Raw genomic sequence first — 26,839 nt, forward strand, 5'->3', positions numbered from 1 at the left:
TATTATTTCATTATTGAACTCTCCAAGAAAATTGAACATTTCCTCTCGATCTGGTCAAACACAGGAGAAATGTGTTTCCACCTATCCCTTCCCCTTCTTAGAAGTATCGCTACAGAAGCCCTGTCCTGCTTCCACAAGCCGTGTCTGCTCTCTAAATATGGACACAGACCATAAAGCTCCATTTCTCTTTTTTCTCTATTACATCCCCTGCTTTTTGGACTCCAAGCCTTGCTCTTTATTCCTAGATTATCTTTGTGGCAGAGAATAGCCTGTGGTTTCCTGAAAACCAGTGCAAGAGAGGCAATCTTTTCAGTCCTTGGATGTATGAAAATATTTTTATCCTGCCCTCACATGATTGATAGTTTGACTGAAAATGGAATTTGAGATCGATAATTAAGAGTTTTCAGACTCCTGAAAGTAACTCTCCAGTGCCTTCCATGGAGCTGGTGGAAAAGTATTTTTAAAAAATATATATAAATATTTATTTATTTTTGGCTCCATTGGATCTTGGTTGTGGCACTCAGGTTGCAGCATGTGGGATCTTTAATTGCAGCATGCCAACTCTTAGCTGTGGCATGTGGGATTTAGTTCCCCAAGTAGGGATCAAATTCCGGCTCCCTGCATTGGAAACATGGATTCCTAGCCACTGGACCATCAGGGAAGTCCCTGTGCTGGATTCTTGATCTTTATGTGCTCTTTTGTGACTGGCTTCTTTCATTTAGCAAAATTTTTCAAGGTTCACCCATGCTGCAGCATGTTACAGTACTTTCCCCCTTTTTCTGGCCAAATAATACTCCATTTAAAAAATCTACTAATCAGCTGATGGACAATTTTTTTACTGTTATGACTACTGAAATTCATGTACATGTTTTTTGCGTGGACTTATATTTTCATTTTCCTTGGATATATACTTAGGGAGTTGAACTGCTGGATCACATGATAACTTGATGTGCAACAATCTAAGGAACAGACAGACTATCTTCCCAAGTGCCTGGATCATTTTACAATGCTACCACCCATCTATGAAGGTTCCAAATTTTCCACAGCCTCACCAACACTTAATATGATGTTTTGATTCTAACCATTCTAGTGGGAAACCAGTCCTGAATATTCATTGGAAGGACTGATGCTGAAGCTGAAACTCCAATACTTTGGCCACCTGATGTGAAGAACTAACTCATTGAAAAGACCCTGATGCTGGAAAAGATGGAAGGCGGGAGGAGGAGGGGATGACAGAGGATGAGATGGTTGGATGGCATCACCGACTCGATGGACATGAGTTTGAGCAAGCTCCGGGAGTTGGTGATGGACAGGGAAGCCTGGTGTGCTGCAGTCCATGGGGTCTCAGAGTTGGACACAACTGAGCAACTGAACTGAACTGATCCTAGTGGTGTGAAGTAGTATCTTGTTTACAGTTTTGATTTGCATTTTCCTGATAACTAACAGTCCTGACAATTTTTATATGCATATTAGCCACCTGACTATCTTCTTTGGAGAAATCTCTATGTAGAAACTTTGCCTATCTTTTAAATTGGATTATTTATGCCTTAGTTATTAAGTTGTTGAGTTCCTTGCATATTCTAGATATGTCTTTTATCAGATATAAGATTTGTAAATATTTTCTTCCGTTCTGTGATTATCTTTTCACTTTCTTAATAGTATCTTTTGAAGCCCAAACATTTTTAATTTTTCTTAAGTTTAACTTATCTATTTTTTGTTGTTGTTGGTTGTACTTCTGATGCATATCTAAGGATCCTTTTACAAATTCAAGGTTACAAGGACTTCTCTCTGTTTTAAGAGTTTTATAGTTTTAGTTCTTCCATTTAGCTATCTAATTCATAGTGAATTAATTTTTTTAATATGGTTTGAGGGTCCAACTTCATTTTTTGCATGTGGCTAGTCAGCAGTCCCAGCACCATTTATTGAAAAGGCAATTCTTTCTTACACTTAATGGTCTTGACACCATTGTTGAATATTAGTTGATACTGCTTTATTTCTAGACTACCAATTCTATTCCATTTATTTATATGTCTATCCTTATGCCAGTACCAAACTGACTTGCTTACTCTTGCTTTGTAGTAAGTTTTAAAATAGCAAAGTGTGAATCCTTCTGTTTTTTTCTTTTTTAAGATTCTTTTGATTATTCTGGGTCGCCTGTAATTTCATAGCAATTTCAATCAGCTTGTCAGTATCTATGAAGAAGTCAGCTATGAATTTGAAAGGGATTGTATTGAATCCTGAACATGAGATTTTCCCCATTTATTTAGATCTCCTTTAATTTCTATCAACAATTTGCAGTTATGTTTTAAACTTCTTCAGGTAAATTTATTTGTATTTTATTCTTATCAATGCTATTATAAATGGAATTGTTTCTTAATTTTATTTATTTATTTACTGCATGGCTTGTAGGATCTTAGTTCCTTGACCCAGGGATCAAACCCTAGCCCTGGCAGTTAAAGCGCTGAGTCCTAACTAATGGATTGCCAAGTAATTCCCTTAATCTTATTTTTTGATTAGTCACTGCAAGTAAATAGAAGCATAATTGACTTATCATGTATCTTGCAATCTGTCTCACAGTGTATTCTTTAGGATTTTTTACATACCAGATCATGTCATTTGTGAATACAGTCTTACTTCTTCCTTTCCAATTTGGAACCCTTTTATTTTTTTTCCTGACTAATTGTGCAGGCCATATAGATAATAAGAGATAGACCCCAAATTTCAACTGTGTCTATTTAAAATCCATGCTCTTTTTATTATACACTGCTGACACTGGTGTTAAGGAAACAGGTGAGAAATAAGAATGGAAAGGTAGACTGGAGACAATTCTGTAAGTGAAGCTAAGACTAAAAGGCTAAAGATTGGATTTTTATTTAGTAGATAATGAATAATGATTTAATATGTAATGAATAACAAGGGAATGACTTAGTTATTCTAAAGAAGTGTTGTTGCTTTAGGAAGATAAATCTGTTAACAATATACACAATAAATTGGAGGAAAATTTTAAAAGAAAAGAGAGTTAAGAGCTCTTACCTGCCCAACAGCAGCTGTATGGCTCTGGTATCAGTCTTTGTGTCATGTTTCCAAAGTGTATTCTCAGTTGGAGGGAGGAGGTGATCTTCAATGTGGTCTTTAACTTGATTCCTAGATAAGGCTTTGATTCTAAGGAAGGAAAAAACTGTTTTCAGTGGCTAATGGGAAAATCTAAATCAGAATTTAATGAGCTAAGAAGTATACATGGAGACAGTTCAACATGAAAGACTTAAAATGCTTTAGACTTTACCTTAAATATATATAAAACTTCACAATTTACAAAGCCTTTTCCTACATTAGAATCTCATTTCATTTATGCAAGAGAGGGAGGAAAAAAATACCCATTTTATATACAAGCATGCTGATTGAGAAAGATCAGGACTTCAGCCATTTATATATTTAGCAAGTGTCAGTTCTAGGTCTAGATTTTGAGTATCTTAACTCCTAGTTTAGGCTTCTTTCCCAACACATCAAAAAATTACTTGGTGAACATTTCCAAGATTATTTAGTCCATATCTTGACCAAAAAAGATACATTAACAACTATTAAGCAATGAACTATTGGAATTCATGTTTATCCCATAACTTACTGTGATGATGCTTTAAGAAAATCTTGCTTCATAGAAGGATGAACTTCTTCCAACAACATGCTAGTATCTGGACTTGATTTCATTGTAGAAATCACCATGGCATTACGCAGTTTATTGCCTTGTTCTAACAGAGCTGAAGAGGGCAAAAGCAGAACACAAGAAATCTAAATCCAGCAGAGATATTTGCAATATTTAGCCTCTGTTCTTCTATCACACAACTTACCATAGTGTACTATAATTACTTATTTCTGTACTTTCCCCACTAGCTTGAGAATCCCTTAAGGACATTCACTTTACAACAAATTTTTACTGAGCTTCTATTATGTGAACTGTTTTAGATGTTGGCATTACAGCAGTGAATGGAGTCTCTCTATTCCCTAGAGACTGACCTCCTTATTGCAGTTGTTATATACATGCATTGACTCTTCCAACTGGTGGTTGTACATAATAAATTTAGTAAAATAATTTTCCCATCCTTAAGTAACAACAACAACAACAATTACAGTGGATAACATTTACTGAACCCTTACCACTTTCTGGGCACTTCTCTAGGTATGTTATATATAGGAATTGATTTAACGCTCCCAACAATCCTCTGAAATGGGTACTATTATTTCCTTCATTTTCCAGATGAAAAAGTTGAGGCACAGAGGATGTGTAACTTGCCCAATATATCATGCAGTATATGTAGGATGACTCTACATCACTATACATATATGACCCCACGTTTTTTTAGACTTTTTAAAAGCTTAGGACCACTGGCATTATTTCAAGGAATACTGGGAAGAATTATTATTTTCTTGAGGTTCCACAGTTGTTTAGGAGGTAAAGTAAGTCTAGATACCAAGTGCTTGTCTATCTTGATCTAGAGTTTTTATAGCTTCTAAAAATAAAGAAGATACAGTAGTCATGCCAAAAAAACCCGAAACAGATCCATAAACATTCAACATTTTTTAGTATAAAGAATTCAACATATAGCTTAAAAACTCAAAACTCAAACCCAAGAAAACCCTGAAATATCATATGTTCAATGTGTTATGTGAAAATATAAGTAAAAGAAAAATAAAGGTTACCAGTTATGGTAGGCAGAATTCTTCACTTGATCTTAGCCAAAAGGCTGAGAAATGATGTAGGTAGAATTCTAACACAGTTCCATTCAGATTTCCAGCCACTGGTATACAAATGCCTTTTCCTAGTGATTTTCTCATCTAGACAATGTTGTAAAGGGATTTTATGGAAGTAATTATGGTTCCAAATCAATCTACCTTAAGACTGGGAGATTATCTTGGTCGTCCCAAACCATTATAAAGCAGAGTTTTCTCTGGCTGTTTGCAGGATATGAAGTCAGAGATTTAAAGCATGAGAAGGATGCAATGTATCACTGCTGTCTTGAAGATGGAGGTGGCCACATGGCAGGAAATGCACACGGCCTTTAGAAGCTTAGACTGGACCCTGGCTGACCGCCAGCAAGGATATGGGACCTTAGTCCTATTACAGCAAGGAACTGGATTCTGTCAACAAGAATGAACTTGGAAGTGAATTTTCCCCCCAGAGCTTTCAGATGAGAATTTAGCTGGGCTGACAATTTGATTTTAGCCTATGATGCCCTAAGGAGAAAACCCAACCATACTTTGTTGGACTTCAGATCCAGAGAACTGTGATTAATAAATGGGTATTATTTTTAAGACATTAAGTTTGTGTAACTTGTTATATAGCAATAGAAAATTAATATTCCCATTAATGGTACTACCCATGAATACTGATTTACATTTTGATATATTCTGTATAGTTTTTAATCTATGCATACACATTCCTGTATAGGTATGTGTATGTGTGTGTGTATATATATATATATATATATATATATAAATTTTTTCTTTTGCAAAAATGGTATATTATGTATACTGTTTTATAACTGCCTTTTCATTTAACAATATGCATCAACTTTTTTTCTATATAAATAATGGCTATACAACATTCCATTCAGAAATCACTGTATGAATTTTTGTTTTTATTTTTTAAAGAAACCTCTTTGGGATTCAGCCAGAAAATGGTTATCTTGTTTATTCAAAGAGAAAGGATGAGGAAAACATGGTCTGCTAGCATTGAAAATTTGGTTAAAGCAGCTTGCTATACCAAGACAGAAATATAGATCAATGGAACAAAACAGAAAGCCCAGAGATGAATCCACACACCTATGGACACCTTATCTTTGACAAAGGAGGCAAAAATATACAGTGGAGGAAAGACGATCTCTTTAACAAGTGGTGCTGGGAAAACTGGTCAACCACTTGTAAAAGAATGAAACTAGAACACTTTCTAACACCATACTCAAAAATAAACTCAAAATGGGTTAAAGATCTAAATGTAAGACCAGAAACTATAAAACTCCTAGAGGAAAACACAGGCAGAACACTCTCTGACATAAATCACAGCAGGATCCTCTATGACCCACCTCCCAGAGTAATGGAAATAAAAGCAAAAATAAACAAATGGGACTTAATTAAACTTAAAAGCTTTTGCACAATGAAGGAAACTATAAGCAAGGTGAAAAGACAGCCTTCAGAATGGGAGAAAATAACAGCAAATGAAACAACTGACAAAGAATTAATCTTCAAAATATACAAGCAGCTCATGCAGCTCAATACCAGAAAAATAAATGACCCAATCAAAAATGGGTCAAAGAATTAAACAGACATTTCTCCAAAGACATACAGATGGCTAACAAACACATGAAAAGATGCTCAACATCACTCATTATCAGAGAAATGCAAATCAAAACCACAATGAAATAACCATTTCACGGTGGTCAGAATGGCTGCCATCAAAAAGTCTACAAACAATAATAAATGCTTGAGAGGTGTGGAGAAAAGGGAACCCTCTTACACTGTTGGTGGGAATGCAAACTAGTATAGCCACTATGGAGAAGAGAGTGGAGGTTCCTTAAAAAACTGGAAATAGAACTGCCATACGACCCAGCAATCCCACTACTGGGCACACACACCAAGGAAACCAGAATTGAAAGAGACACGTGTACCCCCATGTTCACTGCAGCACTGTTTACAATAGCCAGGACATGGAAGCAACCTAGATGTCCACTGGCAGATGAATGGATAAGAAAGTTGTGGTACATAGACACAATGGAATATTACTCAGCTATTAAAAAGAATGCATTTGAGTCAGTTCTAACAAGGTGAATGAAACTGGAGCCTATTATACAGAGTGAAGTAAGTTAGAAAGAAAAACACCAATACAGTATACTAATGCATCTACATGGAATTTAGAAAGATGGTAACGACAACCCTATATGCAAGAGAACAAAAGAGACACAGATATAAAGAACAGACTTTTGGACTCTGTGGGAGAAGGCGAGGGTGGGATGATTTGAGAGAACAGCACTGAAACATGTATATTACCAGACGTGAAACAGATGACCAGACCAAGTTTGATGCATGAAACAAGGCACTGAAAGTCAGTGCACTGGGATGACTCAGAGGGATGGGATGGGGAGGGAGGTGGGAGGGGGGTTCAGGACAGGGGGACACATGTACACCCGTCAATGTATGGCAAAAGCCACCACAATATTGTAAAGTAATTAGTCTCCAATTAAAATAAATTAATTTAAAAAAGAAAAAGAAGCTTGCTATATGACATGGAAGTCCTCCTTGTTTTAGTTTCCAGTTAATACTTGGCTTAATTTGATATGGTTTAAAGATCTTTAAGGAGGTAGGCACACTCAATAAATGCTTTATGAATAAAGTAGTTAATGAAAAGCAGTGTCAATATTAAACTTCATTTGACTTTAGGGCCATGTACAAAAATAGTTTTTCTACTGACACGGAAAATGTCTCCAGAGACAATAGTCTTGGTACTTTATGATCTAACCATACACAACTATTTTTAATTCCTTAAACACAATACTTCCTTTGTGCTCTCAAAGTTCTAGGTATTGGATTCCATCAAAGAATTATCATGCAGTATTAAAATCGTTTATCTCATCCAATCAACTTTGAGGTGATAAGTTAAAGGGACTGGCTTTTGTTAGTCTCTGCATCCTTGTTGCCTGATACGTATCAGGAATTTGATTTTTTTTTGGGGGGGGGGGCTTCCCTTGTGGCTCAGCTAGTAAAGAATCCGCCTGCAATGCAGGAGACCTGGGTTGGATCCCTGGGTTGGGAAGATCCCCTGGAGAAGGGAAAGGCTACCCACTCCAGTATTCCGGCCTAGAAAATTCCATGGACTGTATAGTCCACGGGGTCACAAAGAGTTGGACACAACTGAGCAACTTTCACTTCATTTATTTTTTAATTGAAGGATAACTGCTTTACAGAATTTTGTTGTTTTCTGTCAAACCTCAACATGAATCAGCCATAGGTATACATATGTCCCCTCCCTCTTGAACCTTCTTCCCATTTCCCTCCCTGTTTAAATGTTTTAATAAATACTTCCACTGTTGTAATATATCACACATAATTATACTATATGTGCTCATTAAATGTTTTAATAAATACTTCTACTGTTGTATATATCATATATAATTATACTGTATCTGCTTTAGAGTCTATTTCTCTTACTAGAATGAATTCATTAAGGTCAGGGACTTACTTCTCACTGTAACCCCAATGCTCAAAACAGTGGCTGACACGGAACAGGCACTCAAAAGCCATCTGTTGAATTGCAGTTTTTGCTAAATAAAACGGAGAAGGCAATGGCAACCCACTCCAGTACTCTTGCCTGGAAAATCCTATGGATGGAGGAGCCTGGTAGGCTGCCGCCAATGGGGTCGCACAGAGTCGGACATGACTGAAGCAACTTAGCAGCAGCAGCAGCTAAATAAAAATTTCCCCGGAATGGTAACATTTTAAGAGTGACTTAATTAGTTATTAACATCTGAATAAGAATAGGCACTGAAGATTCTTTCCAATAGCAGATTTTAAAAAAGAAATAAACACTGATGGCAACAAGGGAACAAATCTGAGCAAGGATGGTCCATTCATTGGCTTTCAAGTGGTTTCTTCCTTGAAACAAGCACTCTCAGAAAAGTTTCTGTAAAGTCTAAGGCAGGGCAACAAAAACACCTTAACTCCTCTTCATAAGAGGAAGCTGGTTTCTACACTAAAAAAGCTATCATGGGATCTTCCTGCACCTCAACTCAATAATCATTTTCTGAACACAAAGGAAAGGCACTTACGTGAGTTTAGGACAAATGTTTCCCTTGTTTATTTCTTACATGTCATGGACACAGCCTTTGCTAAAGAGGGAGGTATACAGCTTCTGGTTTTTGCTCCTACTCCTTGCTATCTATTCTAAATCCCAACTCTTATAAGTAGGAGGTGTACTTAGTGTCTCATAAATACTAGCTTGATGACTAATTTAGCTCTGTATCCCCTTTCATGAGGTCAGTTTAATAAAGACCAGGAAGGTGGTTAGGTTTATGTATTCATTATAATCCTCCATGAACTTAGCTCTAGACCTACTTACTAAAGTGGTCCACTTAAACCTTCATTCTCCACAGTCTCATGGTTGGAAGGGATCTTAAAGATAGATGTCTACTTGGTGATTTAATCCCATCTGTAAGAATCCCATCACAAAGTTATCCAGCCCTCACTTGACCATTATCAGTGATAAAGAAGTCACTATCTCTTGAAGCTATCCTTTCCCATTTTTGCACAGGTAGGAATACTGGACTATTAACTCAGACTTAGTCACAATCTGTCATGTTTTATCTTTAAACCCAATGATCCTAGTAACCCTGAAGGAAGAGATTTGCACATTGGCAGCCCATGGGTTGCACCTGGCACACTTCATTTGGTTTGAACAGTTGGCCAGTAGAGTTCTTGATTTTTGTTTTTAAAGCAGGTCTAAGAAAACAATGAACCTACAAAAGGACTGAAGCAAAGGACTTTGCCTTAGAGTCTAAGATAACAATGAACTGGAGCCAAGAAGCAGCTGCCCCCCTTGATAGAACAGAAACTCCCTGACTGTGAGCCTGTGTGTTCATTTTAAAATAGGTATAACGATCCCAGTAAAAGGGATAACAATCCGATTAAAAGACTCTTACTCCTTGGAAGAAAAGTTATGACCAACCTAGACAGCATTAAAAAGCAGAGATACTACTTTGTGAACAAAGGTCTGTCTAGTCAAGGCTATGGTTTTTCTAGTAGTCATGTATGGATGTGAGAGTTGGACTATAAAGAAAGTTGAGTGCCAAAGAATTGATGCTTTTGAACTGTAGTGTTGGAGAAGACTCTTGAGAGTCCCTTGGACTGCAAGGAGATCCAACCAGTCCATCCTAAAGGAAATTAGTTCTGAATATTCATTGGAAGGACTGATGGATTGAAGGCAGGAGTAGAAAGGGACGACAGAGGATGAGATGGTTGGATGGCATCACCAATTCAATGGACATGAGTTTGAGTAAACTCCGGGAGTTGGTGATGGACAGGGAAGCCTGGCGTGCTGCAGTCCACCAGGTCGCAAAGAGTCAGACACGACTGAGCGACTGAACTGTACAATCCCAACCTCCCTCGGTTTTTGTTAGGTTTATATGTATAAGGCACCTGGAATAGTAGCCACCAATAATGAATACTCAATAAATGGTAGCTGTTTAGCTGTTTTCTTAAGGCTAAATATCTCGTGGTGGTTCCTTCCCTAGTCTAGGTGGTTGTTGTTCAGTCGGTCATGTCCAACTCTTTGGGACCCTATGGACTACAACACACCAGGCTCCTTGTCCTTCACTATCTTCTGGAGTCTGCTCAAACTCATGTCCATTGTGTTAGTGATGCCATCCAACTCCTCATCCTCTGTTACCCCCTTCTCCTTCTGCCCTCAACCTTTCTCAGTATCACGGTCTTTTCCAATGAATCAGCTCTTTTCATCAAGTAGCCAAATTATTGGAGCTTCAGCTTCAGCATCAATCCTTCCAATGAATATTCCAGGTTGATTTCCTTTAGGATTGACTGGTTTGATCTCCTTGTTACCTAAGGGACTCTCAAGAGTCTTCTCCAGCACCACAGTTCGAAAACATCCATTCTTCTGTGCTCAGCCTTCTTTATGGTCCAACTCTCACAACTGTACATGACTACTGGAAAAACCATAGCTTTGACTAGACAGACCTTTGTCGGCAAAGTAATGTCTCTGCTAATTAATATGCTGTCTAGGTTTGTTATAGCTTTTCTTCCAAGGATCAAGTGTCTTTTAATTTCATGGCTGCAGTCACTGTCCACAGTGATTTTGGAGCCCAAGAAAATAAAGTCTCTCACTGTCCATTTTTTCCCGATCTATCTGCCATGAAGTGATAGGACCAGGTGCCATGATCTTAGTTTTTTGAATGTTGAGTTTTACGGCAGTTTTTTCACTCTCCTCTTTCACTTTCATCAAGAGGCTCTTTAGATCCTCTTTGCTTTCTGCCATTATGATGGTTTCATCTGCTTATCTAAGGTTATTAACATTTCTCCTGGCAATCTTGATTCCAGCTTGTGCTTTATCCAGCCCAGCGTTTCTCATGATGTACTCTGCATATAAGTTAAATAAGCAGAGCGACAACAAACAGCCTTAATGCACTCCGTTCCCAATTTGGAACCAGTCCATTGTTCCATGTCCAGTTCTAACTGTTGCTTCTTGACCTGCATACAGATTTCTCAGGAAGAAGGTCAGGTGGTCTGGTATTCCCATCTCTTTAAGAATTTTCCACAGTTTGTTGTGATCCACACAGTCAAAGGCTTTGGCATAGTCAATAAAGCAGTAGTAGATGTTTTTCTGGAACTCTCTTGCTTTTTCGATGATCCAACGGATGTTGGCAATTTGATCTCTGGTTCCTCTGCCTTTTCTAAATCCAGCTTGTACATCTGGAAGTTCTTGGTTCACATATTGCTAAAGCCTAGCTTGAAGGATTTGGAGCCTTACGTTGCTAGCATGTGAAATGAGTACTCTAGTCTACGTACTCCCCTTAGAAGGAACTCCTCTTCTATAGATCTTTAATATTAACTTCTTAAAGGGGCCTTCCTTTACCAAGATGTATAAAACAGCATTCTCTCTTTTTCCCTGCTTCATTTTTACTCACTGCCATTATCACCCCCTAACACTATATACTTACCTAGTTTATCATCTGTTTCCATCTAGAATAGAAGATCCATAGGGTAAGATTTTGGGCCTTTAAAAAAAAAATAAACTGCTGTATTCCTCACACCTAGAAGACTGTCAGACATTTCATAAGTGCTGAATAAGTAACTGCTTATGAAAGCTTGGTTCTCCAAGTCTGGTTCCCAGGTCTATACAAAATATTCCAGGTGTGAGATGACAAGTGCTGAGTATAGTGAGACAATTTTCTTTGTTAATGCAGCCTAGGGTTGGATTAAAGTCTAAAATAACATATTATAATCAGGGTATATTTTTTAAAATAGGGGATCACAGACACTTTAGTTGGAAAATATGAACACAATGTTTTTCTTCATTTAAAAAAATCCTTATTAATGTAAATTATGTACCCAAGCAGTTTTAATTTAAAACACTTTTCTACTACTGTCATAGATATTCTACTTTGGAAATTTTACTTGTGAGGATGGCAACAAATTCATGTCATGCTGTTGATGTCACAGAGATATATGGCTGACCATTACAGTGCAACACAAGGTACCAAAACTGCTTTTATAATACCACTCTCCAACATGAGGTAATCCGATCCAGTTGCTATTTTCTTTTAAAATTTCAGTCTAAGTTCTTACACAGGTAAACTGACTCCTTTCTATTTCTGTTTGGCTGTCAGTCATATTTAACTCCCAGGCTTAAGATTAGCAGTTTTTGTGCAATGAATGTTCCCAGTGAAACCAACGATTTTCAGAATATGAAAGATTTAGTACTAGCCTCTGTACAATGGTATAAGTAAATTCTGATGAAGAGACAAAATTCTTATTCCCTTTCAATTATCTGGGCTAATATTTTTCTGTGATAAAGACTTTCCTTGCATACTGAGGTTCACTTTAAATGGTCTTCTCTATACTTAAAATTATAAGCACCCAATAATTATTTAGAAGTAATTCAGTGGTTTAATAGAGCTGCCCTTCAATGGTTAGAGATTCTAGACTCTAGTAAGATTACTCACTTTTATTTGCCTATTTAGTTCAAACAGAAGTCTTGCTTCTCTTTGTAGGTTCCTTAACGAGCAGAGTCCCAATAAATATAGCTTAGTCTCAGTTCACAAATATATACATACCCGAAAGAAGGTCCTTGGTAGGGGGGTTGTTTGAAGAAAGAATGCATGAGTCACTGTGACTCTTGGCAACTGTGCTAATTTGAGGCTGGAATTCAGAACTGTTGAGAAGGGACATCTGCTTCCGTGGGGCTTTGCCTTTCAGAGTCACAGACTCTAAACTCTGTCCTGAATTAAGATGGTGCTGTAGTCCACAGAAAGAGTCCTTTATTGTATCAGAGTTCTCTGCAAAGTACAAGTGATCTTTCCCCCTGTTTTAAAATAAAGGAGAACTTCAGCAGTATATTAACCATTATGGTAACATTATACTTCATCAGAGACAGAAAGTGGATCAGTGGTGTATGGCAGTGTAGCTCAGACTTTGTAAATCTGTTTTCATCTCCCAAATGAAATAAATAATAGATGTTTTACCTATGGTATGGTTGTGGCTAAAGTGAGACTATGAAACAAAGAGCTCAGTGCTGAGCCTGACACAAAGCAAATGCCTGATAATTATTTAAAATCAAAATTTATCTTTCTTCCTTCAATCCCTTTCACAAAACACTGCCTTTTCTCTTTCCCTTCATTGCACATCTATCATAGCATCTCTATATGACTTAGACATACTTATTTATCTGTGTATTGGCCTCCTCACTAGATTATGCTACTGCTACTGCTAAGTCGCTTCAGTCGTGTCCGACTCTGTGCGACCCTATAGAAGGCAGCCCACCAGGCTCCGCCGTCCCTAGGATTCTCCAGGCAAGAATACTGGAGTGGGTTGCCATTTCCTTCTCCAATGCATGAAAGGGAAAAGTTAAAGTGAAGTCGCTCAGTCGTGTCCGACTCTTAGCGACCCCATGGACTATAGCCTACCAGGCTCCTCTGTCCGTGGGATTTTCCAGGCAAGAGTACTGGAGTGGGGTGCCATTGCCTTCTCCGATTATGAGCCATCTTCAAAAACAGGAATTGCCTCTTAATTTCTATGCCCAGCACCAGGAAACAGTGAGTACTTAATACGTACTTGGTGAAATGACTACCTTTAGTCTTTTAAGCAACCACAAATGAAAGACAAAAATTATGTGTTCAGTGGGAGTTAGCTGACAGACTGACGGGTATTAGGTGTGGTAATTACCTTGGCGGGGTTGACCTACTGCTATTAGCTGCTAAATCTTTTCCATCAATTTTGGTAGTAGGGATCCTATGAAGCCTTGATGGAACCAGAAATTGAGTATTGCTTGCTTCAGAATATTCTCTGAATCCTTGCTCAGATAAAAGCACATTTTCTGTCATGTTAGTGGTGGAAAGAGGATTGTAGCTATCATAAGTTTCTGACAAAGGCTCCAAGGCAAGTGAGACCTGAAAGAGACATGCAATGTATTAGAAGTTTTATTTTTTAGCACTGATTAGCATTAGTTTTTAAACTCTGTTTAATATAAATTAATGACCCCCGTTTCTTATAGGATCAAGTTCAAATTCCTGCCTACATCAGAAGTCTCATCTCTCACTGTGCTTGCCTTCCCTATCTCTCTCCTAGATTTATTACTTAAGAGTTTTCTAAATTTACCTTATATTTCATTCCTTTATGCCACTATATGCAGATTTCCTCCAGTATCACTTCCTCTATGAAAACTTTTTTGTGTCTAGGCAGAGATGTTATGGCCACTCCGTTTTCCATGTTTCTACTTACTCTGTATCTATCCATTCATATAACCACCATTTACTGAATACCATAAGAGGCCAGAAACTGTGCTACATTCCTCACATAGAGAAGCTGATGCAATGATATAATTCTGTCAGGAAAGCATATTATCCTAATTTGAAGATTAAAAAAAAAAGCAGATGCTTAAAGGAGGTAATTGTACTTTCAGTTTATTTGTTATCCTAATTAGATTATGAATTTCTCGAAGGCATGGTCTCATTCATTTTTCTGTACACTAATCAGCATAAGTACACACTTAGTGCACACATCAAGTATGCATAATAATGACTAATGGTCTGACAAATAAAAAGACAACTTGTTGCATCCTGATTGTTAGTTATTTGAGAAAAATAAGGCCCTAGTTCTATGCTGGGGAGGAGGCAGGGTGAAGAGGGAGGAACAGTAAGATGTAAAGTTTTAGTTTTCTTGAAGTTTCCTTTATCATCTCACTCCACTGAATTCAGGCACTCTACTGAAAAACTCTCCATTTTCTGAAAAGCTAAACAAAGTCTAATGGGGGAGTAAAAAGTAAAACAGAGCCTAAAGCAAAACTTTAGAGAAGAAACTGAATAATGTACTCCTAAAGAAAAGAAGAGCAGTGTTGAAAGTTAGGCTACAATGACATAGAAAGCAGAAGGAATTGTTAAAGGAGCTGAAGAGAGTCACATAATGATAAATGGCCTAAGGCAAAAATGAAAGATTGCACTTAAACATTTTAAGAAGTCTCTGGGAAGGTCAATGGAGTAATTTGTGTGGAGAAATTGTCAAGGCAGAGACTCAATAAACACACCTGGGTCTTGATGAGAACTTTGTTCACGAACCAGGTAGCACAAAGTCCTTTAAATCTATTCATCAAGATTTTCTACAAATGACCAGAATGAGGTGGGATAAATACTTCGTGCAGTCACTGCTGTAAGAGGATCACATAAAATCCTGGCTGCGCAAACGTGTCAGAAAATTGTCCCCTACCATTCATCACTTGCCAAAAGACTGCCACTGTAAACAAAGGAGACACTGAGAATAAAGATAGAGTCCCTGGCCTTAACAATGACTTACCGGCTGGTCACAGTTTTGCTTTTTCCTTAAAAAATTCGAACTAGTTACAAAACAACTCAAAGGTCTATTACCAGTGAGGGGAAAAAAAAGCAAGTCCAGGTACCTGCCACACCTACTTTACAATGAAAATACAGGTGCTGGTCTAACTCCTTTGTTCAATTAACAAGTATTTTTTGAGATCAGCTCAGTGCCAAGTTCTGTGTTACTTGCCTGAGGCAAAGAGATAATAAAACATGGAATCTGACCCACCGGATCAGAGTATCTTGTGAAAGTGAAAGGGTTGGCTGCTCAGTAGTGTTCAACTCTTTGTAACACCACAGACTACATAGCCCACCAGGCTCCTCTGTCCATGGAATTCTCCAGGCAAGGATACTGGAGTGGGCTGCCATTACCTTCTCCAGGGGATCCTTCCAACTCAGGGATTGAACCTGGGTCTCCTGCATAGCAAGCAGATTCTTTACCATCTGAGCCACCAGGGAAGCCATCTTGTAGGGAAATTTAACAAGAAGTAATTTTAATATAAAATGATGAGTTTTAAGAATAAGTATGTGTACTGGGTGCTGCAGGAACACAAAAGAGGGGTCTGGGCTTCGGGAAGAGGTGAGGAAGAAGGGCCAGAGATGGCTTCCAGGACTGGAAAATAAATACTCGAGTTCAGAATCTTATATATGAGTGAGCAATAAAGTTGAGCGGGGACTGAGGTAAAACATTCCAGGCAGAGAAAAAAGCATGAGTCAAGTTTTGCAGGTATAAAACAGAATACTGTTCCAGCAATTCCTACCAGTCCAAGTGATCTCCACTCCTAACCCCTGTTTCCATACAGTGTACCCAATACACTCCTGTGTTCATCTCACAGATCCTTGTTTCAGTCCACAACAGAGCAGTTATGCTCTGCCCCAATCAAAGTTCACCCTTGTGCTCATTCCTCTGACAACCCCTTCACTGAGCCCTGCAGAGTTTCTACTGGATACAAACTACCTTACTACTTTACACTTTAACTGAACATCTCTTTCTTAAAGTGTCCTCATTTCCCCCAAAGTTTCTCCAAAGGAAACTACTTCTTTTACTAGCTAGGATAAGGGAGATTGACTTATTCTTTATGGTGCCATTGCGAGACCATCATTCTACTGCCCAAATATATCACATCTTTTCTGAATTCCATGCCATCCACAAATACCTTGAATATACCACATGATTCACACATCTGTAATAAAATATCCTTAAAAACACAAATCAGTGTTCTCTCAATTACTAAAAGCTCTCTTTAGCACTAGGCTGCCCACAGTCATCTTCTACATTTATAACATCTATCAGTATTGGAGACAGCAAACTAGTACATCTATTTTTCAGACTTATGCTAGTCAATATAGCATTTGTTAAGATTTAAAAATTATTTAACAGTGATAAAAAAAACAGATTTAAGTAAAAATTTGAATTTCTGGCTTCTCTTGAAAAATCAGAAGTTCCAACAATCCTGGGTCTCCATTCCAATGTGGGAAAAATTAGCTGGAGTAGATTTCCCAGGCAAGAATACTGGAGTGGGTTGCCATTTCCTTCTCCAGGGGATCTTCCTGGCCCAGGGATAGAACCAGTGTCTCCTGCATTGGCAGGTGGATTCTTTACTGCTGAGCCAACAAGGAAGGCCAAAACTATGTTTAGATGCATGTGACCACCACCATATTTAAGATATGGAACACCTGTATCACCCCTAAAACACTCCCTTTGTAGTCACACCTTCTCACCTTTAACCTCTAGCAACAACTGAGTTTGATAAAATACAATACTCATTTATGATCAAATCATCAGAAAACTTGGGACTTTCTCAACGATAAAGGGCATCTATGAAAAACTTGCATCTAACATGATATTTAATAGTGAAAAGACCAAATGCTTTCCTCTCATGAACAAGAACAAGGCAAAGATATCTCCCTTGTTTTATCTAAGGCAAATGGATAAATATTGTGTAATATCCATATAATGGAACACAACTCTGTAAAAGAGAAGTACTGATACATAAAACATCTACTTCTGCTTTATTGACTATGCCAAAGCCTTTGACTGTGTGGGTCACAATAAACTGTGGAAAATTCTGAAAGAGATGGGAATACCAGACCATCTGACCTGTCTCTTGAGAAACCTGTATGCAGGTCAGGAAGCAAGTTAGAACTGGACATGGAACAGACTGGTTCCAAATAGGAAAAGGAGTACATCAAGGCTGTATATTGTCACCCTGCTTATTTAACTTCTGTGCAGAGTACATCATGAGAAATGCTGGGCTGGAGGAAGCACAAGCTGGAATCAAGATTGCTGGGAGAAATATCAATAACCTCAGATATGCAGATGACACCACCCTTACGGCAGAAAGTGAAGAACTAAACAGCCTCTTGATGAAAGTGAAAGAGGAGAGTGAAAAAGTTGGCTTAAAGCTCAACGTCAGAAAACTAAGATCATGGAATCTGGTCCCATCACCTCATGGGAAGTAGATGGGGAAACAGTGGAAACAGTGTCAGACTTTATTTTTTTGGGCTCCAAAATCACTGCTGATGGTGATCGCAGCCATGAAATTAAGACGCTTTCTCCTTGGAAGGAAGCTTATGACCAGCCTAGACAGCGTATTTAAAAGCAGAGACATTACTTTGCCAACAAAAGTCCATCTCGTCAGGGCTACGGTTTTTCCAGTGGTCATGTATGGATGTGAGAGTTGGACGGTGAAGAAAGCTGAGCGCCAAAGAATTGATGCTTTTGAACTGTGGTGTTGGAGAAGACTCTTGAGAGTCCCTTGGACTGCAAGGAGATCCAACCAGTCCACCCTAAAGGAAATGAGCCCTGGGTGTTCATTGGAAGGACTGATGTTGAAGCTGAAACTCCAATACTTTGGCCACCTAATAAGAAGAGTTGACTCATTGGAAAACTCCCTAATGCTGGGAAGGACTGGGGGCAGGAGGAGAAGGGGACGACAGAGGATGAGATGGTTGGATGGCATCACCGACTCGATGGACATGGGTTTGGGTGAACTCCGGGAGTTGGTGAAGGACGGGGAGGCCTGGCGTGCTGCGATTCATGGGGTCGCAAAGAGTCGGACACGACTGAGTGACTGAACTGAACTGAACTGATACATAAATATGGATGACTCTCAAACCTGGCTTCTTCCAGTTAATATTTCTTTTTCCCCCTATTAACATTTTAAGAAATGTTAATCCCTCTTGGTTGAGGAGCCAACGAATATTCACTGTTTTTAATATCTTATACATCTAAGATATTCTTTTACAAATTCATTTTTGTATTTCGGTCAGTTCAGTTCAGTCGCGACCAACTCTTTGTGACCCCATGACTGCAGCATGCCAGGATTCCCTGTCCATCATCAACTTCTAGAGCTTGCTCAAACCCATGTCCATTGAGTCGGTGATGCCATCCAACCATCTCATCCTCTGTCGTCCCCTTCTCCTCTTGCCCTCAATCCTTTGCAGCATCAGGGTCTTTTCCAATGAGTCAGCTCTTCACACCAGGTGGCCAGAGTATTGGAGCTTCAGTTTCAGCATCAGTCTTTCCAATGAACATTCAGGGCTGAATTCCTTTAGGATTGACTGGTTTGATCTCCATGATGTCCCAGGGACTCTCAAGAGTCTTCTCCAACACCACAGTTCGAAAGCATCCATTCTTCGGTGCTCAGCCTTATTTACTGTCCAGCTCTCACAGCTATACATGACTACTGGAAAAACTATAGCTTTGACTATACAGACCTTTGTATGCAAAGTAATGTCTCTGCTTTTTAATATGATGTCTAGGTTTGTCATTGCTTTTCTTCCAAGGAGCGAGCTACATGGCTCCAACCACCATCCGCAGTAATTTTGGAGCCCAAGAAAATAAAGTCTGTCACTGTTTCCATTGTTTCCTCATCTACTTGCCATGAAGTGATGGGACCGGATGCCATGATCTTAGTTTTTTCAATGTTGAGTTTTAAGTCAGCCTTTTCACTCTCCTCTTTCACCTTCGTCAAGAGGCTCTTTAATTCCTCTTCGCTTTCTGCCATTAGGGTGGTGTTATCTGCATATCTAAGGTTATTGATATTTCTCCCAGCAATCTTGATTCCAGCTTGCGCTTCATCCAGCCCAGCATTTTGCATGATGTACTCTGCATAGACGTTAAATAGGCAGGGTGACAATATACAGCCTTGATGTACTCGTTTCCCAATTTGGAAACAGTCCATTGTTCCATGTCCGGTTCTAATTGTTGCTTCTTGACCTACATACAGGGTTTGCAGGAGGCAGGTAAGGTGGTCTGGTATTCCCATCTCTTTAAGAATTTTCCACAGTTTGTTGTGATCTACATAGTCAAAGGCTTTACAGTAGTCAATGAAGCAGAAGTAGATGTTTTTCTGGAATTTTCTAGCTTTTTCTGTGATTCAATGGATGTTGGCAATTTGATCTCTGGTTCCTCTGCCTTTTCTAAATCCAGCTTGTATATCTGGAAGTTCTAAGTTCACATACTATTGAAGCCTAGCTTGAAGGATTTTGAGCATTACTTTGCTAGTGTGTGAAATGAGTGCAATTGTACGTTTGAACATTCTTTGAAATTGCCTTTGGGATTGGAATGAAAACTGACCTTTTCCAGATAATTAACCTTGCTCAATTATCCTCTTTTATTTTCAGTATCTTTCTTCACTTGCTTTTCTCTTGGTCTATAAATCAGGTCTCTTACTCTCTACAAAGGGTCAGCAAACTCATTCTGTAAAGGGGCAGAGGGTAAATATTTTCAGGTGTATTGAACAATCTTCTTTTTTAAAACGACCCTTTAAAAATATAAGAAAACTTTCAGTTAGAAAGGCAGATTCAGACCACTAGGCAAAGTGTGCCAATTCCTCTTCTAAAGTATCAGCAAATTTCTCAATTCTATCACTCCCTATCAATCTTTTCCTCTATAATTCAAGTAAATTTTATATGTGCCTCTCATATGCCTGAGCACCATGTTAAGTGCTTCCATTTTTTTTTTTCATATCACTTAATCCCTGCAACAAGGCTATAAGGTAAAAGTTATTGTCTTCATTTTACAAGATAGGACACTGAAACTTAGAGTACAAATGAACACCAACCAATTTTTCCATGTACGAGTCTGGTGCTATATCCATTAGGTTACACTACCTCTCTCTGGGAAATAGAAGTCTCTGTTATTTCTACTTCCTCACTGTAATTACATGTATTTACTTATTCCATAATCTTTCAAAATCTGACCTCTGTCTCCAAGACTCTATAAAAATAATTCTCCAACAAATCCAATGATATTTAAATAAAAACATAGAGTATTATTTCATCAGCTGACATTCAAATAAGGGGAAAAAATGATCCAACACCTTAGAAAACAGTCCAGCAGTTCCTCAAAGTTAAAATAGCTACCACCTGATCACAATTCTACACCAAGGTATATACAAAGGAACTGAAAGCGTCTGTTCACAAAAAACTTGTATGCAAATGTTCATAGCACCATTATTCATAAAAATCAGAAAGCTGAAACAATCCAAATGTCCATCAACTGAAGAATGGATAAACAACATGTGATATACCCATACAATAGAATATTATTTAGCTACAATAAGGAATAAAGTACTGGTTCATGCTACAACATGGATGAACCTTTAAAACATTATATTAAGTGAAAGACGCCAGATACAAAAGGTCACAGATTACATTATTTATACAAAATACTCAGAATAGGTAATTTATGGAGACAAAAAGCAGATCAGTGGTTGCCAGGAGCTGGAGAAAGTAAAAAGGGGAATGACTACTAATGGGTATATTGTTTCTTTTTGGGGTGATAAATGTTCTGGAATTAGATAATCACGATGGTTGCACATTCTTATGAATATACTAAAAATCACAGAATTGTATACTTATAGGGTGAATTTTATGGCATGTGAATTATATCTAATTTTTTTAAATAGGAAAAGAGGACTTCCCTGGTGGTCCAGTGGTTGTGAGTCTACCTGCCAATGCAGGAAACACGGGCTCGATCTCTGGTCTAGGAAGATTCTACATGCCACAGGGCAACTGGATCTGTGCACCACAACTACCAAGCCAGTGGTCTAGAGCCCCTGACCCACAACTACTGAGCTCAACTGCTGCAACTACTGAAGCCCGTGTACCAAAAGCCCACTTCAGCAAGAGAAGTTCTCTTCAACAAGAGAAGCCACCACATCATGAGAAGCATGTGTACCACAACTAGAGAGCAGCCCCCGCTCACTGCAACTAGAGAAAGCTTGTGTGCAGCAATGAAGACCTAGCACACTCAAAAATAAACGAATAAACTTTTTAAAAAATAGGAAAAGAACCCACCTAGAATTCTATACTTCAACTGTTTTTATTTTCCCTTGTTTTTTTCCCCCTAGTCACTGATCATATGCATATATGTGAGTACACTTTCAATTCTCTTTGTAATCAATCAAAAATAATTTTTCCATGTTGCTACACAATCATGACTACATAATTTTATCTTTTATGGAAACAAAATATTCCACTAATAGACTGTGGTTTTAATATTGTCTAATGAAATTGTTTGAATTTTTTCAATATTAGAAGTGCATTTCCATAACCAGTCCTAAGTGTATTACTTTCCTCTATTTTTATGGTATTTCCTTAAGTCCCCAGCAGTAGAATTATTCAGGTAAATGATACATGATCATTTTTATGGCTCTTGAAACACAATTCGAAACCGTTTTTGCCGGTCTGACACAATTTTGTACCATATGAGAAGAGTAGGAGTAATCCAGTCTCATTTTATCACAAAGTTACCACTATAAGGTGTCACTATCTTTAAATATTATAAATAAAAATGATAAAGAGTATAGAAAATGCTAAGTTCTTTCACTTGCGTGCATGCACAATCAGTTTCTTCAGTCGTGTCTAACTTTTTGTGATCCTATAAACTGTAGCCCGCCAGGCTCCTCTGTCCATGGGATTCTCCAGGCAAGAATACTAGAGTGGCTTGCCATGCCCTCTCTCCAGGGGAATCTTCCTGACCCAAGGATCGAACCTGAGTCTTCTGAGGCTCCTTCATTGTAGGTGGATTCTTTACCACTGAGCCACCAGGGAAGCCCAAGTTCTTTCACTTAGTTAAATCTATTTCTGGACTTTACTCTCTTCCTTTGACACAATTATGTGCTTTTGGTTTCATAACAAGTTCTTACATCTGGTAATGTTATATGTTCTTTCTTCATCTTTTCTGAACTGCTTTCTTAAATATCTGCTTAAATTTCTATACATATTTTAGAATATATTTGACAAAGTATTAAACTCACCAAATTTCTCAAGGATTTGAATATTCAGAATTCTCCAGGAAGAACTCCCCGAGTCTCCCTCAGAAGGGGACCCTTCTGTGTTCCTTCCCACTATCCAGTACATATATTTACTACACATGCATCACACTGTGTTCTATGCGTTCCTCTCTTCTATTTCATCCTACCTGACTTTGGAAAACTAATTGAAAGGACGATCTCTTATCTCCGTATCCTAAATTAGTGGCACATAACAGACTATCAAAAAAATGTAGGCTGAATCAATGAATGAACATCAAAGATACTACTTAAAGGAGTCAAACAAGCTATTACTGCTTGGCACTACCTTAGGAGCTGTGGGAAAAACAAAGAAAGTAGAAAATACTGTCCTGTCTCTCAAGGAATCTATAAACTAAAAGGAAAGGAAATTAAAAGGAAACTACAGATACATGATTTTGGAGACTATGTAAGATTATAACTGAACAATGATTATGTAATTCATGTTATAAAATTAATAGAGAGCACAGAGAAGAATGAGTGCAGTAGGAGCTGTGAAGGATTCTTGGAACTTGAGATGGGCAGCAAAGAACTAAGAAGATACTAATAAGTGGGAAATAAGTACAAAACAGTCATTGGGTAAAAACGAGAACAAAGGCAAGGAGTGGGTATTTGCATGGTATTTGGGAGTCACGTACCTTCCCATTCTACAGACTCAAATATTTGTGCCCCTAAAGTTTTACTCTACGTAGCAGAGAATTATGATATTTTTACCTGGAGTTCTCCAAGCTTCTTAGATGTTGGTGAAATAATGGTAAAAAATCCATCGATGTGATGGGTTGGAGAAAGCTGGGCTAGTCCACTGATCTGAACTCTACCAACAGGAAGATGTTCAAGTTTGGTGATTACTTCCAGCACCAGCACACCCATATCTAATCAGAAACAATTACAACATCAGCAGACATTTTTCATTTACTTTTTTTTTTGGAAGTGGGCAGAGAAGTACACATTACCAAATGTTTTTACTTAAAAAAAAAATCACTCTATTTTCAAGTAAACTATATATTACCATATCATTCAGGGGGTGGAAAGAGTGAACCCAAGATCAAAACAACAAAGGCTTAGAGAAAAGCAATGACAAATATCTCAAATGGAGGGAAAAAATTACACAGAAATAGTTAGCATATCAACTATTTGATAAGGAAAATACCTTTAAGAGAGTATTTTTTTTTTTACATATTTGGCAAGGATTCAGGCTTTAGTTTTGAAATAAAAAAGCAACAATTCTCAGTTTTTAAATTCTCACCATATCTAGTTGTGAACTGGACAAAGGGCTTCTCTTATATAGATGCAGCAGCTGGTCCCTGTTTCTCAGGAGTATTTTATTACTTATTCCTCAATAATATCTGGAGGACTGAAATGCTGAGAGCACTCAGAACCAAAAGGAATAGAAATTAACTCCTTAACTGGATTCTTCAATGGCTTTGACTTAACACCTGCATGGTCCCAATTTATAGCAGGAGAAATACAATGCATGCATATGCAATTTGAGATTATTTCAGAACAGTGTAACTTCTGAATATTTTCTTACCAAAGTTCAGAAAATGATTTATTTTCACCATCTGTTGAATACTGTAGTGAAAAGAGTACTGGATTTACAATTAGAAGATCTGTGATTGTGTTCTGGCTCTGATAGTCACAGTCTATTTCTGTGAAAGCCGCTGCTGCTGCTAAGTTGCTTCAGTCGTGTCCGACTCAGTGTGACCCCATAGACGGCAGCCCACCAGGCTCCCCCACCCCTGGGATTCTCCAGGCAAGAACACTGGAGTGGGTTGCCATTTCTTTCTCCAATGCATGAAAGTGAAAAGCAAAAGTGAAATCGCTCAGTCATGTCCGACTCTTGCAACCCCATGGACTGCAGCCTACCAGGCTCCTCCGTCCATGGGATTTTCCAGGCAAGAGTACTGGAGTGGAGTGCCATTGTCTTCTTCGGTGAAAGCTGCAGCTGTCTATAAAACAGGTATCATAATATCTATATCATGGCTGTGAGGAATGGTAGTATTGTAAATAAAATACATAGCACAGAATCCTTTTATATGGCAGTTGCTTAATGGTTGTTATATGACTTTAGGCAAATTACTTAACATATCACAGTCCCTGACTTACCTAATCATGTAAGTTACCTGGAAATTCTATGAACTAATAGGTCTAAAAGTGCTTTATAGAGTATAAAATAACGTGCATATATAGAATATGGGAAATGCATCAACAATTTTGTTGCTTATTTAGTAACAGCCAGGCTCACCTATGTCTCATTAATTTTCTTAATCAGATATCTATGGGTTTCTTTTAAAAGTTCTTATCACTTTCTACCTAATATCATAACTAAACTTCTCTGTGAATTTAGTTAGAATTAGATACCATTTGGATTAAATCTTTTGATTCATTTTTGTAATCTCCACAGCACCTAAGCACAATGTCTGATGCACGCTAAGTATTCTATACATATTTTTTGAATAACTGAATTCTTTTCTTCATATTTTGATGTCTTCAAAATTTTCTTCTGGAAAGAATGTAAACTTAAGCACAAGCTAATCTTTAACTCACCTCTAGCTCTCTTGTATTCTTAGCCCACAATACTTACATGAGAAATGCTTTTTATTGACTTGAAATGATTTGATAAGTCCACCATCTAAAATGTTTATATGAAAGTTTGACTTGAATAGAGAAATAACACAGTATATTCAGAATGCCTTCCTTGAACAGAAATGAAATTTTGGCTCTTGGTTCCCAGTAGAGGGATCCTCCCTTCTCTGAAAACCTGTACTACTAACTCAACTAAAACACTCAATTGGTATTTAGCACGTATTATCAGTAAATTTTTTATTAGTAAATTTTATATCTGTATTATTAGTAAATTTTTTCCTTGAGTATAATGGAAGTTCCAGAGTAGAGATAATAGTTATTACTTAAAGAAATACAATGTAGTGACAAGTGAATGAGTTTTGGTGTCAGAGAGAAGTGGGTTCAAATTCTAGTTTTGCCATTTATCAACTATAGAACCTTATACAGAGTATTCATTTCATCTCTCTGAACTCTGGTCTCATTGTCTATAAAACGAGAGAAAATATCTATCTTTCAGGGTTATTAAAGATTAGAAATAATATGTATCAACTGGTAGCACATAGTATACTCTAAATAATGGTGGCAATTATAACACCTCTGAATCCTCAATAACTAACAGTGCCACAGCTACTAGAACATAATAATACCTACTGTTAACGACATAACTGCATGCTTCTTACTACGCCTGCAGATGCAATGACAAGACAAAAACATACCTGTTAGATAAGAGGTAAACTGCTTTGGACCACAGCGAATAGCATAACGTGTAGTTGTTCTCACAGCTTTTGGTTCAGTCTGCAATGCATCTCTGGGACAAAAGAAGGTTCCTTCTGATGTTTCTCCCCACCATCTCACCCGGACAAGTACACAAGCAGGAGGCTTTGCAATCTTCCATATGACTTTACTAACAGAAAGTTTCAGAAAGCAGCGTAGCTGGCCTTCAACCAAGGGTGGCAAGCTTGTAGATGGAGAAATGTCACTTAAACCTGTGGAGGAATCCAAGAATACAAAGTCAAAATTTAGTCTAAATATAGAAAACATACAATCTGCTTTTTGAATGAAAAACACATAAAAATGTTTTAATCTCTATAGAGAGAAGGCTAATTCTATTTATTCTAATATATGAGAAGTAACTAGCAAACCAGACCACAAAGTAACCTATGTGGTCACTTAAGCCACCCTGAAAACTAGTTAGTATTCAGGATTGGACTCAGGTTACTGTACGGAAAGAACACACCAACTTAAGACATACTAGTATAAACACTTCTTTAACTGAAAGATGCTAAATGAAAACTACAATGATACAGTATATAGATTTAAAAAAACCTCTGAAGTAGTTGAAATTTTTCTTCCAAGTACTGCTATTCTGATTACGGCAATGTCCAGTTTTAA

The 26,839-nt window shown here is 37.8% G+C and overlaps 2 protein-coding genes across 10 annotated transcripts in view; one reads left to right on the forward strand and one right to left on the reverse strand.

Annotated features, from left to right (window-relative positions):
• Positions 1–22,403, forward strand: part of DNAJB13 (DnaJ heat shock protein family (Hsp40) member B13) — a 171,083-nt gene extending 148,680 nt beyond the window's left edge. The window contains exon 12 of the transcript XR_014068419.1: positions 21,497–22,403. The gene's annotated coding sequence lies outside the window, so the exon portion shown is untranslated. The remainder of the gene's footprint in view (positions 1–21,496) is intronic.
• The window catches only part of C2CD3 (C2 domain containing 3 centriole elongation regulator), a 120,779-nt gene that overhangs the window by 91,557 nt on the left and 2,383 nt on the right, over positions 1–26,839 (reverse strand). For 8 of the 9 annotated variants that reach the window (XR_014068403.1, XR_014068404.1, XR_014068406.1 and 5 more), the window contains exons 2-7: positions 26,164–26,433; positions 23,597–23,754; positions 13,939–14,162; positions 12,831–13,078; positions 3,623–3,755; positions 3,034–3,162 (exon numbers count right to left, since the gene is read on the reverse strand). Coding sequence is in view for 5 of the 9 variants with exons in the window: in XM_081539557.1 (XP_081395683.1) it covers positions 3,034–3,162; positions 3,623–3,755; positions 12,831–13,078; positions 13,939–14,162; positions 23,597–23,754; positions 26,164–26,433 (1,162 nt within the window). In the remaining 4 variants the exon portion in view is untranslated. Of the gene's footprint in view, positions 1–3,033; positions 3,163–3,622; positions 3,756–12,830; positions 13,079–13,938; positions 14,163–23,596; positions 23,755–26,163; positions 26,448–26,839 lie in introns of all 9 variants that reach the window. The other variant, XM_081539559.1, reaches the window with a different exon arrangement.

The sequence above is a fragment of the Giraffa tippelskirchi genome, chromosome 11, assembly GCF_054371585.1.
Source record: "Giraffa tippelskirchi isolate mGirTip1 chromosome 11, T2T-mGirTip1v1.2.pri, whole genome shotgun sequence".
Lineage (NCBI taxonomy): Eukaryota > Metazoa > Chordata > Mammalia > Artiodactyla > Giraffidae > Giraffa > Giraffa tippelskirchi.